The 13,864-nt window shown below is 38.4% G+C and overlaps 1 protein-coding gene across 1 annotated transcript; it reads left to right on the top strand.

Annotated features, from left to right (window-relative positions):
- Positions 1 to 3,358: 3,358 nt before the first annotated feature.
- Positions 3,359 to 8,642, top strand: LOC121529405 (green-sensitive opsin-like). Its single transcript, XM_041817228.1, has 5 exons — positions 3,359 to 3,722; positions 3,902 to 4,070; positions 5,778 to 5,943; positions 7,841 to 8,080; positions 8,544 to 8,642. The coding sequence occupies exons 1-5, from the start codon at positions 3,359 to 3,361 to the stop codon at positions 8,640 to 8,642; spliced, it is 1,038 nt and encodes a 345-aa protein (XP_041673162.1).
- Positions 8,643 to 13,864: the final 5,222 nt, after the last annotated feature.

A 13,864-nucleotide genomic window follows, 5' to 3' on the forward strand; every position in this document is an offset into this window, starting at 1 on the left:
TTTTTAAGTAAAACAACATCACAAAAAAAACTTTTAAACGTCAAAGTAAAAAAAAATATTTCATCAAAATGTCAATTGAATAAACATATGTAATTTAAAATAAGTGACTGCATAAATATTCACCTCTTTCTTTCAGTATTCAGTAGATGCACCTATGGCTGCAATCACAGCACTGTCTGTGTGGTTAGGTCACACATCTGCACATCTGACAGGAACGGCCCTTTTCAAGTCCATCCTCTCTATTGCACTGAGGTCTAGGCTTTGACTTGACCACTCCTAAACATTCACCTTTTTGTCTTTAAACCATTTTTGTGTAGCTTTGGCGGTATGCTTTGGGTCATAGTCTTGCTGGAAAATAAGCTGTAGTTTGCTTGCAGACTGAATAAGATTGTCCCATCGGGTTTTCTTATATTTTGCCATATTCATTTTGCCCTCTACCCTTACAAGCCTTCCAGGGCCGACTGCTGAGAAGCATCCCCACAGCATGATGGTGGTAGCATCATGCTTTACAGTGGTGATGGTATGTCTCTGGTAATGTTCAATGTTTGGTGTCTACCAAACATAGCGTCTTGTCTGATGGCCAAAAATTACCATTTTGGTCTCATCAAACCGAAGAACATCCCTCCACTAGAGCACGGAGTCTCCAACAGTGACTTTCTCTTTGCCACTCTCTCATAAAGTGAAAGAGTCTCTCATCTCAGCTGCTGAAGCTTGTAACTAATTCAGAGGTGTCTTGGTGACCTCTCTCACTAGTCTCCTTCTTGAACGGTCTCTCAGCTTGTGAGGATGGCCTGATCTAGGCAGATTTACACATGTGCCATATTCCTTCCATGTCTTGATGATGGAGTTAACTGAACTCTGGGGGCCTTGGGGGGCCTGTTCAGGGCCTTGGAAATTTTTCTGTATCTGTGTCCACCCCCTGACTTACACTTTTCCATAACCTTGTCTCTGAGTTGCTTTGAGTGTTCTTTTGTATTCATGGTGTAATGGTAGCCAGGAATACTGATTTACCAGTGACTGTACCTTCTAGACACAGGTGTCTTTATACTACAATCACTTGGGACACATTCACACTCATAAAATCCCCATTTCATTAATTGTGAGATGACTTGCACTAATTGGCTGTACCTCTGTTGAATTTGGTTGGTCACTTAAAAGGGGATGAATATTTATGCAATTACTTGTTTTATCATACATATTTTGATTTAATTGACATTACTTGTGTTTTTTCACTTTGATATGAAAGATGTTTTTTGTATCTTTTTGGGGTCAAAAAGCCAAATTATATTGACTGTGATTGATCTATATTTGTAAATCATTAAAAGGGTTAAGTATTGTTCCCTTCTAACATTGTTCTTATCATATCTGAGTTAACTGTAGCTCTGCAGGTAGTCAGTCAGAAGGTCATGGGTTCTACCCTCGGCTCCTATAGTCACATGTTGGGTGGCTGCATCAGTGGAGCATGAATGTGTATGAATGGGGTTGGTAAATACTGATGGCCACTCTACATAGCAGCTTCACCATCAGTGAGTGAATGTGGTGTGGACGCATAAGTGTGGAGATGACTACAAAAGCACTGCACAAGCTTAAGTCCATTTTGAATTGTATTTGGCGCCCCACTTTTGGAGAGGGGAAGAGAGTGATGATTTACAAAGGACCAATGAAATGGTTATCAAAAAGAAGCTGTGGCAGTTGATATGACAAGAACACAATTTTCTTATTCTTTCTGAGTTATCATAGATACTAGTAAAACTTTTCATTGTGTGTCAAAACGTAGTTATTGAACACAGTCTGGGGTGTTTCGTAACTGTACATCACATGAACTAAAAGCTGCACTTGTTTAAAACAGCTGATGCCCATTTTCCTCTGATTCAAACTCATCAGACATGTAACCCTAAATAGAGACCTCAGTCAGTTCATGACAGCAAACTATCAAGGCTTGATTCTTTTACATGAGCGTGCTGTAATCTCCTTTGGGTAGATTTTAAAGTCTTCATCAATCTGACCTCTTGACCTCCACATGGTTGGTACTTCAGCTCAAAAATGTTGTCTTATTTGGGGTATGTTGCTATATAGGTTATGATCATTTACACATTTCTGTGATTAACAATTGTGCATAAATTAAAAGTCAAATACTTGGGTAGATTGTGATTTATCAAGGTTAGTTAGGAGTCCTTTCAGACAGATTTAGAGCTTTACTGTAGTCTTAGAGAAGCCAGCCCCAACCCCCGTCTAGCAGACTGGAACTGCACTGAAGTTTATTTGTGCAGTGTAGCATCTTTTTAAATTTTCTGACAAAGGTGATCAAAGCATGAATTTTTTCATGTGCAGCATGCAAAGCTTTTATCACAGTACTGTATTGTGCTCGATGCTGAAGCCAAAGAGATAAAAAAGAAATATATTCTTCACACTTCACATTAAAATCTGAAAACACATCCCTGTTTTTCAGTCCTTAAACTCAATGAATGGAAGGCTATGGTCTTTCAGGGAGAATTTCCCGTGGCTTAGATTTTCTGTATGATTTCCACCACTTCAGTTATACAGTGTTTGACATTCTACTTCATTCACCAACTTTGTTTTTTTCTTTCTTTTCTGTTTGTTTCTTAAATCTGAGCAAATTAGACAGATGCAGCTTCCCTCCATCCACATTCATGTTTTGAATGTTCATGTCATTGCTCATCTATTCATCTATGTGTTTATTTCTCTCTGTCTACTGCTGCTATAATGCCACTGGAGCATGGATTTACTGTGATCCCTCACGTGACCTCTAAAATCCTGTTAGGAATTTGTTAGTTGAAGCCACTTGAAGTGATTAGGTGTATAATGAAATTAGAAGTTCCAGACAGGGGCTCACTTTAATGGTGTTTAAATCATAAACACATTTGGTTCAGTTAAATGTGTAGTATTCACTATAAGGTTTGGGTGCACCTCATGAACTGCTGTTGACTGCCATCTTCAAAGGACATCTTATGCTGTCTTAGAGATAATGTCAGTATCCTTCTGTGACTTTTTCTCTACCATTTTTAGATGGGAGTAGTACCGTGCTTTAAAACTGAAGGACAGCAGTTTCAAAGACACTGTCATCTCCTTGCCTCACACATTAAATGACCTTTGTGGTTATGTGACATCTGCTGCTGCTCATGATGAAACATCCTACAGACCTGTGCCAGGTGATTACACTCAGTTAATGCCCTGAATTATCATGCATAGTCCTTTGGCTTATCTTCCTGATCCATCAGGGTGCTGACCCTGGGGTCTATATAATCACAACTGCAGTATGAGAAGTAGCAGGTTAGAGAGCTGACCATCAACATTGCTCCACAATTACTGACCATTGTCAATCCTCATCTTAGCTGAGATGGAGAACGGCACAGAGGGCAAGGACTTCTACGTCCCCATGAACAACAGGACGGGGCTTGTGAGGAGTCCTTTTTATTATCATCAGTATTATTTGGCTGATCCATGGTTTTTCAAGTTTCTTGCTCTCTACATGTTCTTCCTGATCTGCACTGGCTTCCCCATCAATTTTTTGACACTGTTGGTGACAGCGCAGAACAAGAAACTCCGGCAACCTCTCAACTTCATCCTGGTCAACTTGGCAGTGGCTGGACTTGTCATGGTGTTCTTTGGATTCACAGTGTGCTTCTACTCTTCTCTCATGGGATATTTCGCCATGGGACAGTTGAGCTGTGCCATTGAGGGATTCATGTCCACCCTTGGAGGTAAAATATGAGTTATTTGCTGAATGCAATTTGTTTAACTGGTTGTTTAGCTCCATAAATCTCCTCATTAACAATATAAATATTGGGCTGTTCCATTTTTCATATTTGTGAGACTCAATTTTGAAGATGGTTGCAGGACCCAAAAGCATTTATCATGCCTGCTTTTTCTTTCTCAACAGGTCAAGTGTCCTTGTGGTCACTTGTGGTTCTGGCTATTGAGAGATACATTGTGGTCTGCAAACCCATGGGTAGTTTCAAATTTACAGCCACTCATGCTTCAGCAGGATGTGCATTCACCTGGATAATGGCCCTATCCTGTGCTGTTCCACCCCTGGTTGGATGGTCAAGGTAGGCCAAAACAAAAACAAATACTAGGACAACAACAACAACAAAAAAAAAAAACAACAGAAAAGGCACCCAAACAGCATGAACAATACCCTAACCACACAAGAATCAAAAAAGAAACTAAAACAGAATACAAACCTAGACATCATAAGATAACCAAGAAATCTTTAGTACCCAGACATTTAAAACATCACAAGAACCTAGACATCATAGGACATCATAAAACCTATACATCGAAAGAACTTAAACATCCTAAGAACCCAGTAATGATAAGACATCATAAAAACTCAGAAATCATAAGAACGTAGAGATCATAAGTATTTAGACATCATAAAAACCCTAGATATCAAAAGTCATCTAGGGTCCTTAAAATCATATGCATCTAGACATCTTCAGACAACATAAGAACCAAGACATGATAGGCACGCAGAAATCAAAAGACCTCATAAGAACCAAGACGTCCTAGGCAGCTACACCTCAAAATACATAAGAACCTGGACATCAAAAGATCCTAGTTATTATAAAACATTCAGACATAATAGAAGCCTAGACATAAGCACCTAGACATCATAAGTACCAAGACTTCTTTAGACATCATAAGTACCTAGACATCTTCAGACATCATAAGTACCTAGACATTTTAACATATCTTAAAAGCCAAGATATCAAAAGACATCATAAAAACCAAGACATCAAAAGACTTTATAAGAAACTAGACATTAAAGCTCCATTCAAGAGACAAAAAAAGGACTAAAACTGCTTATTTCAGATTTCCACTCAAGCAGCTGACACAGTTCGCTCTTGTTTTCTCTGACGAAACCAACATCTTAAGCAGCTGATCAGATACACTGAGGTTGAAGAGCACATAGCTGGTAGTTGAAGGTTGCATTGCATTACAACACAGAGGCTTTCTTGGTGTAAAATGAAAGACTGAAAAAAAATGATCTTGCATACAATTGAGTCAGGATTGTTTTTGGGCCATTTTTTCCTTAAATACACTAAATCATGCAGAGAAAGTGTGCCAGTTTGTAGTGCTGCACAGCTTAGCTTCACCAAGCACATCATCCTTAAAGGCGCTCACTGAAATCTCTGGAGGCTAGTGCCACTACTATTGCCACAACTAAAATTGCCTTATTCAAACAGCTTCAAAAATACAGAAATATCATTTTAATCCTGTTTTTAAGTAAATGTATGAGCATGTACACTCTCATGTTATATATCCCAGATCAAGATGATGGAGCAAAGCAACTAATAGGGTCTGTCACCAAAGACACAGAGCAAGTTTGAGGAATTTCATCTGTAATGTACCCATGAGACTAAAGGTAACTGCTACTGGCAGTTTTAGGAATCAGTACAAAACCTAGATAAGAAGGCACTTTATGTAGAATGTAGAACTTTTTTTTTGCATTAGGAGATTGAGGCAATTGCAAGAATTTGAAAGAATTTCACTTGAACTTAAGATTCTTGGAAATTTATCACCAAAGAAAACAAAATACAATTTATAGCCAGCATCCAGCTTTTATTTCAAACCATCTTTTACCATCATCATCTAAAAATTGTTTTGAAACATATACCTCCTTCTGGTAATGGTGCTAGCTCACATCCTTTAGAGTGGTTGTGTCAGGTATGAAAATGATCTGCTTGAGAAGAGAATGCAATTAATCTACATAAGGTTGAACTTTCAACATACAATTCTGTCTGTTCTCTTAGGTACATCCCTGAGGGTATCCAGGTCTCCTGCGGCCCTGATTACTATACTCTGGCCCCTGGCTACAACAATGAATCATATGTCATGTACTTGTTTACCTGCCACTTCATGGTTCCCGTTTTCACCATCTTCTTCACTTATGGAAACCTTGTGTGCACAGTGAAGGCGGTAAGAGACACTGTGGTCCTGTTTACACTTTACATTATAGAGTCATTTTGGGCATTCAAATACAAAGTGACTGCATTTTAGAACCACCATATTATGCGTTAACAATCCATCCTCCGTGATGATCTTTCATCAGAGCTTACTTGTCTGCTTGTTATGCAAACACCAACCCTTACATCATTTATGTGTCTCTTACAGGGTTCAGTAGCCCTACATGCTGTTTGCCATGAAGCCACTGGCAGTACAAATGAATGGGGGGGGATTTGGAAAAGAGTTAAGAAGCTTGTGGTGCCTCTTTAACAGCCTTTCTCTCTTATTTGTCGAAAAGATGCTTTTAAAGTACTGCAGCAGATAAATCTTGATGGACACTAGTCAAGGCGAAGTGGCAACTGAAGTTGAGATGACAAGTTGCAGGTAAATTTGTGAACAAACCAGTTCTCAGTGCTAGCTCCTGTTCATTTTTATGTTGTTTTAGAGTTATAAAAAAGGCTAAATAGTTAATAGCTGTTTTGGAGCTTAAAGACAGACTTGTATTACTGACCTGAGATAAATCAACTGGATCTCTTAAAGGAGCCACAGTTCCCATCACTTTGAGCGAGGCTGGACGCACATTTATAAAGCTATGCTTTAGTTCAATGGTTCTCAACTGGTCCAGCCATAAGACCCAACACCTCTTCTGTGATTTAAACTGTGAACAACATTTCTGATTGTTTTTGTAATATAATGAAAATTGTTTCACTTTTGATTTCAGATGGAACAAAACATATGACTGAGAAGGGACAGACCAAAACTTTTGGAGGAGCATTTTATTTTGCTTTAATAATGTACATTTTGGTAACCTTGCAAAGCAGATGGATTTGCCCGTTTCTGTGTTTCTCACTGGTGAAGCCATCTTTGCAAAGCTCCCATCTGAACAGATCGAGCCCTGTAAGAAAGTGACAGGACCAATCAGAAGTAAGAGGCAGTACTTTTGGGCATGGCGGAGTCGTGATGTACACAAGCAGTGACAAGAGGCCAGTGCAATTATGGTGGAAGAGATGAGCATGGATGTTGCTATAGCATCAGTTTTATCGGAACTTGATGACATTTCTTCGTTAAAAGAAGAACAAAGAACAGCATTGAGGTCTTTTCTTTTAAAAAAACGACAAAGTTGTGTACTGACATGTTTACAGTCGCAATGGTTCACGTTATGCAGTTCTCTATGGAGTTTAGTCCTCGGTAGTGGGGCACACCTACGACGTTAAATGTTTTGTTGCTTTGATTGACCTATAAATACATGACAGACAGAATGTTCATCCAATCACCCCCCAAGTTTCAAAGGCTCTGCTCTTTTCCAAACACTGTCTATGGGAGGTTTTCCAGATGGATGTGTGAAACAAATCCATCTGGTGTGTCAGGTTAACATTTCGGTGGATTTTCTTAAAGGTCTCAAGAAATTAAAGCATTTTGTGGGAAAACCAACTTTGTTCAAGATATTTCAATATAAGACAACAGGATGCTTAGGTCAAGATCTCAAGAAACAACCATAATTTACTCCTTTACTCCTTTTCCAGCAATATAAAGAATATGGACACATGTCAGCCAAGGACTTCAGTCCTATCTGCACAATGGATATCCACAAGTTGAGAACCACTGCTTTAGTTTACAAGTGGACACTGCAGATCACGTCAGTTGTGGGGTTGTTCTTCAGTGAGTGCCAGTGCATGTTGTGTGCATTGGTATCTGAATGCCCAAAATTAAAACTTAATGTATTGTCTAAATATGATATCTTTTGAATTTTCAAGTTATTTTTAAGTGTATGGAGTACACTTAAAGTTTTTTTTTTTTTTTTTTTCAATAAGGAATCCTCTATACCCAGTGTATGAGTATGTCTAATGATTCATATTTCCTTCATTTTCAGGCTGCAGCTCAGCAGCAGGACTCAGCATCCACCCAGAAAGCTGAGAAAGAAGTCACTCGTATGTGTATCCTGATGGTCTGTGGCTTCTTGGTGGCCTGGACACCATATGCTAGCTTTGCTGCATGGATCTTCTTTAACAGGGGAGCTGCTTTCTCAGCCACAGCCATGGCTATCCCTGCCTTCTTCTCCAAGAGCTCAGCACTGTTCAACCCTATCATCTATGTGCTGATGAACAAGCAGGTCAGTTCAGTGCTGCTGAACAAGTTAATGACATGTTTCACTAGAATTCTCTAGTATTATGATTTCACTAAAAGTAATTCTAAAATAGATTTAAAAATCAAAATACCAACCATGACCCATCAGGTGTCTGTATTAGTAGAGACCCTTCTTTCTACTTTTGTTTTTGTTTTTTATGCCGCTGTGTTCATGCTGTTTCTGGCTGTCCTCAGTTAAGCCCTCAGTGTGTTGCTCAAATGCAATTATAGTGAACAGGGTGTTAGCGTAGCGCCCCTCAGGTGAATACACATTTCCAAGAAAAACTAATGGTACAAGTGAGCCATGGAGACAGCAGCCAGCGTCCCATATAATCCTGTTTTCTCTACCTTGAAGAACATTAAAAGGGAACCACTTGTACCGTTATCTCATTACCGTCAATGCCTATTGACGCCTCACTTTCTAATAATGAATTTTGCTTTGTTTTCAGTTCCGTAACTGCATGTTGAGCACTATTGGAATGGGTGGTATGGTGGAGGATGAGACCTCAGTATCTACCAGCAAGACAGAAGTGTCCTCTGTCTCTTAAACTCAGACGACTCTCGTCGACTCCAATGGATTTTCCAAATGGACTATTGACAAATATATACAGGCGCCGTTATCATTCATTTTCATACAGTAGGATTGCTTGGATATTACTCTACAGAAAGGTCTGACAGAATGTACAGTGGGGCTTTGACCATATGTAAAGCAGTTTTCATCTCACTACCACTAGGTACTTGTGCAGTCAATCCAGTTGGCCCTGTAAGTCCAAGGATCAACTCTTATTTCCTTCTGAGATTTTGGAACTTTTTCAGGGCCAGAATTGATTTTCTTGGACACTTGTACATATATTTTATAAAAGCTTATAATGTTTTAAATGTAGGTCATTAAATGCATGCATCAAAATCTGTCAGTTGTGTCTTTTTGGTGAAACTATCATGAAAAATGTATCTATCCCACTGCAACAACATGTTGAAGAAAGAAAATCTGGTTTAAATATTTGTAAGAGAATCCCACTGTAGACTGATCACAGGTTATTCTCTAGAAATTGGTTCTTAATCTTGGGAAACAAAACCTCTGCTTTGATAAAGGCTTCTGGAACAAAAAGTAGTCCATACTTTTGAAATCAGCCTCTGTTCATAGGCAGAAAATGAAACCCAAGACAGACAGTACAGGAGGCACAGGCAGCTCTTAGGCATGCAGAGATTATGGGTAATGTTCAGCTAGGCCAGAGGGACTTTGGATCAGGGAAATCATTATGGAACAAAGTAGGTCTCAAAGATGCAAGGGGGGATGGTAATAGAGCAGGTAAGTAGACAGGGATAGCAACTCTGAGGCACATTCTTACAGTGTGTTAAGATCAGTCTGTCACAAAGTAGGTATCCTGTGTCTGGCGGCACTTCATGGTTTTGAAAAGTTTAGCTGTAGGAATATAAAGCATAAGGTGAGAGGTGAATGCAGGATGTTAGCAGGAAGAGAGTGGCAGTTCAGCTCATTTATGAGGGAGTGAAACTCAGAGGAGTCAGACGTCTGCTAGGCCAGTAAAAGGGTTCTAATAACTGAGATGCAGGTAGATTTAGGAGGGAAACTTGATATGCCACAGGAGATAGTTTACACTAATTTGAGGCCTGACATAGTGCTACGGTCTTCCAGTCAGAGAATAATTTATTTAATAGAAATAATTGCTCCCCGGGAGGAAGCATATAAAATGTAAAAGCTTAGATATGGAGATTCAGGTTAGATATCAGCATTGTCATTTATTTATCAATTTATTTTTTTTTTTTACCTTCATTTAGCCAGGTAAGTCCCATTGAGATCAAAGATCTCTTTTTCAAGGGAGACCTGACCAAGAATGGCAGCAATGCATAGTTTCAACAGCACATGTGCTCAAACTCACCTGGAGCTTCCTTGTACAGAGCCATGTGGCAGGCTAGGTTAGGTAAATTATGTCTCCATGTTGACATGTTGGGCAGTGAGAGCTAGCATAGAGGGTGGTGGCTCTGGGGTGCTAGAGATCACAACCCTGGCAAAGTGCTGATTTCTTGCTGCCCACTGGTCTGCATGGTTGACTTGTGGCAGCCAGTGTTAAAGGCTCAACTGGATTTAGGGATTTTTTTTCAATAAGCCCTTGTCCTCACAGAGTTAAGATACTTGGAGGGCATTAGTATTTTCTTTTTGCATTTAAAAAAAAATCATGGAGGTCGGTAAGCAGGGCAGAGGCTAGAGTCCTCAACGCACTGGTTGTGGGATTAATTCCCTGTCTCCCACTTCTCATATTTCCTGTCTCCTTTAAGCTGTCCACCAGAATAAAGGCAAAAAAGCCCCAAAAAGTAGTCTTGAAAAAATAACTCAATTCAATTTCAATATTCAATTTGCTTTATTGGCATAAACAGATCAGTTACCGCCAAAGCAGTGTAAAAAAATGAAAATATATTAAATATTTACACATAATATAAATTTGCATTTTAAATAATTCCACAAATAATCAGTGTATAATGAAATAAATCTGATTAATTAGATAAAACAATATGAATAAAAAATAATACAAATTGACATAAATAAAAAGAAAAAATAAATACAATTCTGTGTGTTTGTTGAGAAGAGACTGAATGTCAGGAACCCTTTGTTTTTTCTGACTGCTGAATTCTTTCCTGATGAAAACAACTCATTGAGTTGTTATCATTCAGGGTAACTTCAGGATCTTATGGCAGATTTTGTAAAGCTTTGTATCTTTGTTCCTGCTTTTAGGACAGAAACAGCCAAGCCAGCAAATAATACAAGACAATCATCAGCATGCAGATGAAGAAATCACTTAAATCCATGATTGTTTTCATACATGATAACATACTTTGTGTAAAATCTTATCTATATCTGAGATCTTACATTTGATTTGATATATTGATATATTTAGCACAATTATACATTTTTGTGTTGAAAGTAATTATTTGTATAGCTCTTTAAGAAACCTCTAGGAATGGCAGTTGACATTTTTTCTTGACAAGTGCCCATGGCAAGTGAAATTACGCCCATTGGGTGTGTTGGTCTTAATTTGAGATGTGGTCTGGCACGCAGAACATGACTGCACTATAAGCCAAATGAAACATGGTCTGAAGTGTGTGACTGATGACCGGCATAAATTGGCAAGTTCTCAACCAATTCAACTTATGTGTAAAACACACAAGTAGATGTACCACTGTACTCCTACTCCTCAGTTAAATATCACTACATTTGTAGATGCAGTCAAAAAAATGTTTTTCTGTCTGAAGCACCAACAAAGTGCAATGGTAACATAAGAACACAAGGAATAATTATTCTGTCAAATGAATTGCTTATATTGGAGCTGTAACATGCCCACTACTCACCAAAATTTGCAAAAGTTAAAAAATGGTAGGAATTAGTGTTATTTTGTTGTTGCGCTTTAGTGTCATGAAAAAGGCTCCTTAGCGCCCCATTAGAAACAGCCCTTCCTATGAGTTTGCTAGCCATATGTGTCATGTCTAGACCTACAAAAATATTGCAGATGGTCATGGCAGAGAATGTACAGGAATCTTGCTATTTACAGTTGATTTTAAGATTTTTGTCACCTTTGCAGAGTCTCATATTCAATTTTTGGTTGAACAAACTCATCCTAGGAGTTTTCTCTGTCCCAGACAGAATATAGATAAGCCAACTTTGTCATTTCTAAATGTGTTTAAGTTTTGAATATTTCAAATTTGATTAAAAATATTGTGTGTGGCCTTAAGGGAAAAGCCCTGCAAATAGTGGATCATACTGTATGTAGATCAATAGAGGAGCTATTTAGTGATGACTAGAATACCAACAAAAGCTTGTACATACCTAAATCTTAATGTTAAGACTTTGCAAGTTGTTGTAGTTCTGTATTTCATGTTTACTCATCTGCAAAGATTTGTAAGTTTTTTGTCTTTAATATTATATACAACTTTTGGTTGTAGTAAAATGTTTAATTGGTTCATGGAAGGGCATAGGAGAAGTCTCAGGACGTGTTTGTAAGCTGTAAGCTGTTAGCTGTAAGCTGCCACTGGATACTTTGCATTCTCTCAGGAAAGTAGACCTACCTTCCAACTACGGACCGATCAGTTTTATTCTCAGTGGGTGAGTGTGTGGGGAAAATTGGTTTGGTGTTGATCCCAGTGAGTCTTCATCTTACTATTTTGCTTTCCCTGTACAGTCACAAATCCACTTTCCTAGCTCAGGACCTACGGGGGGGGGCTACACTAGGTTGTCTGTGATCAACTACAGGGGGCTGGATAGCTAGAGCTGAGAATAAAGGTGGGGTTTAGTGGTGTGGGGCAACGTTTCCTAAAGAGTTACCCTGTCCTCCAGAGATACAAAGAAGCTACATTTAATACACATACCATTATTGACAATGGAGGATGGGGAAAAACTGGCACATTGGGCAGGAGAGGCAGAACTATATGTACACTATATGTACACATAAACCCACATCAGCTATAAAATAGTAGTGATTAGTAGTAAAAAGAGTGAAAAATGTAACTGTAGCTCAGCTGAGGTGTAGAGAAACAACAACAGAGCAAACACACAAACAGGGAGTGTTGCAATACGCTCACCATGCGTCAGCCGTATTGAATCATGACTGTGCAGAATGTGATTTCCCTAACTGTATAAAATAACTTTAAATAAATACGATTAAGCTGAAATTATTATTAAAATCTGTGAACCACTTCAATATCAGCACTCACTTCCTGCCCAGTAAAACTTCACTGAGTATAGAGCAGAGCATCTGAAGATGTGAAGGTGAAGGTCCTTTGTTGTCTATGCTTTTGATGTTTTTAGCCATGTCTCTCAAAAATTCATGCACTGGATTTTTTTAGTCTGTAGTACTACGCTGTGCTTTGACATCATAACTCCAGGTGCCTGGAAACGCATCAATTTATCATCCGTTAGCTCTGCAGATGAACGTTCTCCTTTGTTCTCATAAGCCAGGCAGAGTACCTTTGATCTTCTTTGCTTATGATTTTTGTATATTTCATTTCACCACTATTTTAAAGATGTCTGAAATAATCATTGATAATCAAATAAATTAAATATTTATGTGATGGCAAACCGTCCTGGGGTTCCAGTTGTTTAGTTGCTTGCAGCCGCTAGAAGTTTACCTGTCTTTGCAACACAGCCAACACAGTTCAATGTTATTAATGTTTGTTGTTGCCTTTCTAAAATAACAAAAACTTACCAAATAAATTACATTGGAACATTATCACTGTGATACTTTTGAGATGAACCATAAAAAGGATAAGTTAAATACAAATTATTTAACTTGAGAGAAAATCCACATGAAAAATCAGTGATTTCCAAACTGTCACTAAATCAGCTGCTGCTTTGAAATCAAGCAATAAAAAGTAAAACAGAAATTTAATGAAAAAACAAACAATAATTCATAATGTGTTGATTGTGTATACATGAATAGCAGTTAATGAATTGTGCACATGATGTATTAGTTGTTTGGTAAATATTGTACCAGTATTGCCAATTTTAATCAAAGAAGTTAGCGATAAAGATACAACTTTGGTTGGTAAAAAAATTGCAGAGATTTCACCAAAATAGGTCTGAAGTATTTGAACTCACTTGGACTCAAACTCACAAAAAACACTTGCAGAAAAGAGAGAGGGGGTCAGAATAAAAGCAAAGGTCCCTTGCTCCCTTCTTGCAGTTAATGACTATCCGGTGTTAGGATGATCTGCTGAGGATTACTTTAAACACATAATCTCAATCCTTCTATAATCCCCTTTT

Source organism: Cheilinus undulatus, linkage group 3 (genome assembly GCF_018320785.1).
Source record: "Cheilinus undulatus linkage group 3, ASM1832078v1, whole genome shotgun sequence".
Classification (NCBI taxonomy): domain Eukaryota; kingdom Metazoa; phylum Chordata; class Actinopteri; order Labriformes; family Labridae; genus Cheilinus; species Cheilinus undulatus.

Coding starts and splice junctions, on each gene's coding strand:
- LOC121529405 (XM_041817228.1), top strand. CDS start 3,359: ATGGAGAACGGCACAGAGGGCAAGGACTTCTACGTCCCCATGAACAAC. Junction 3,723..3,901: donor ATTCATGTCCACCCTTGGAG/GTAAAATATGAG, acceptor CTTTCTCAACAG/GTCAAGTGTCCTTGTGGTCA. Junction 5,944..7,840: donor TTGTGTGCACAGTGAAGGCG/GTAAGAGACACT, acceptor CTTCATTTTCAG/GCTGCAGCTCAGCAGCAGGA.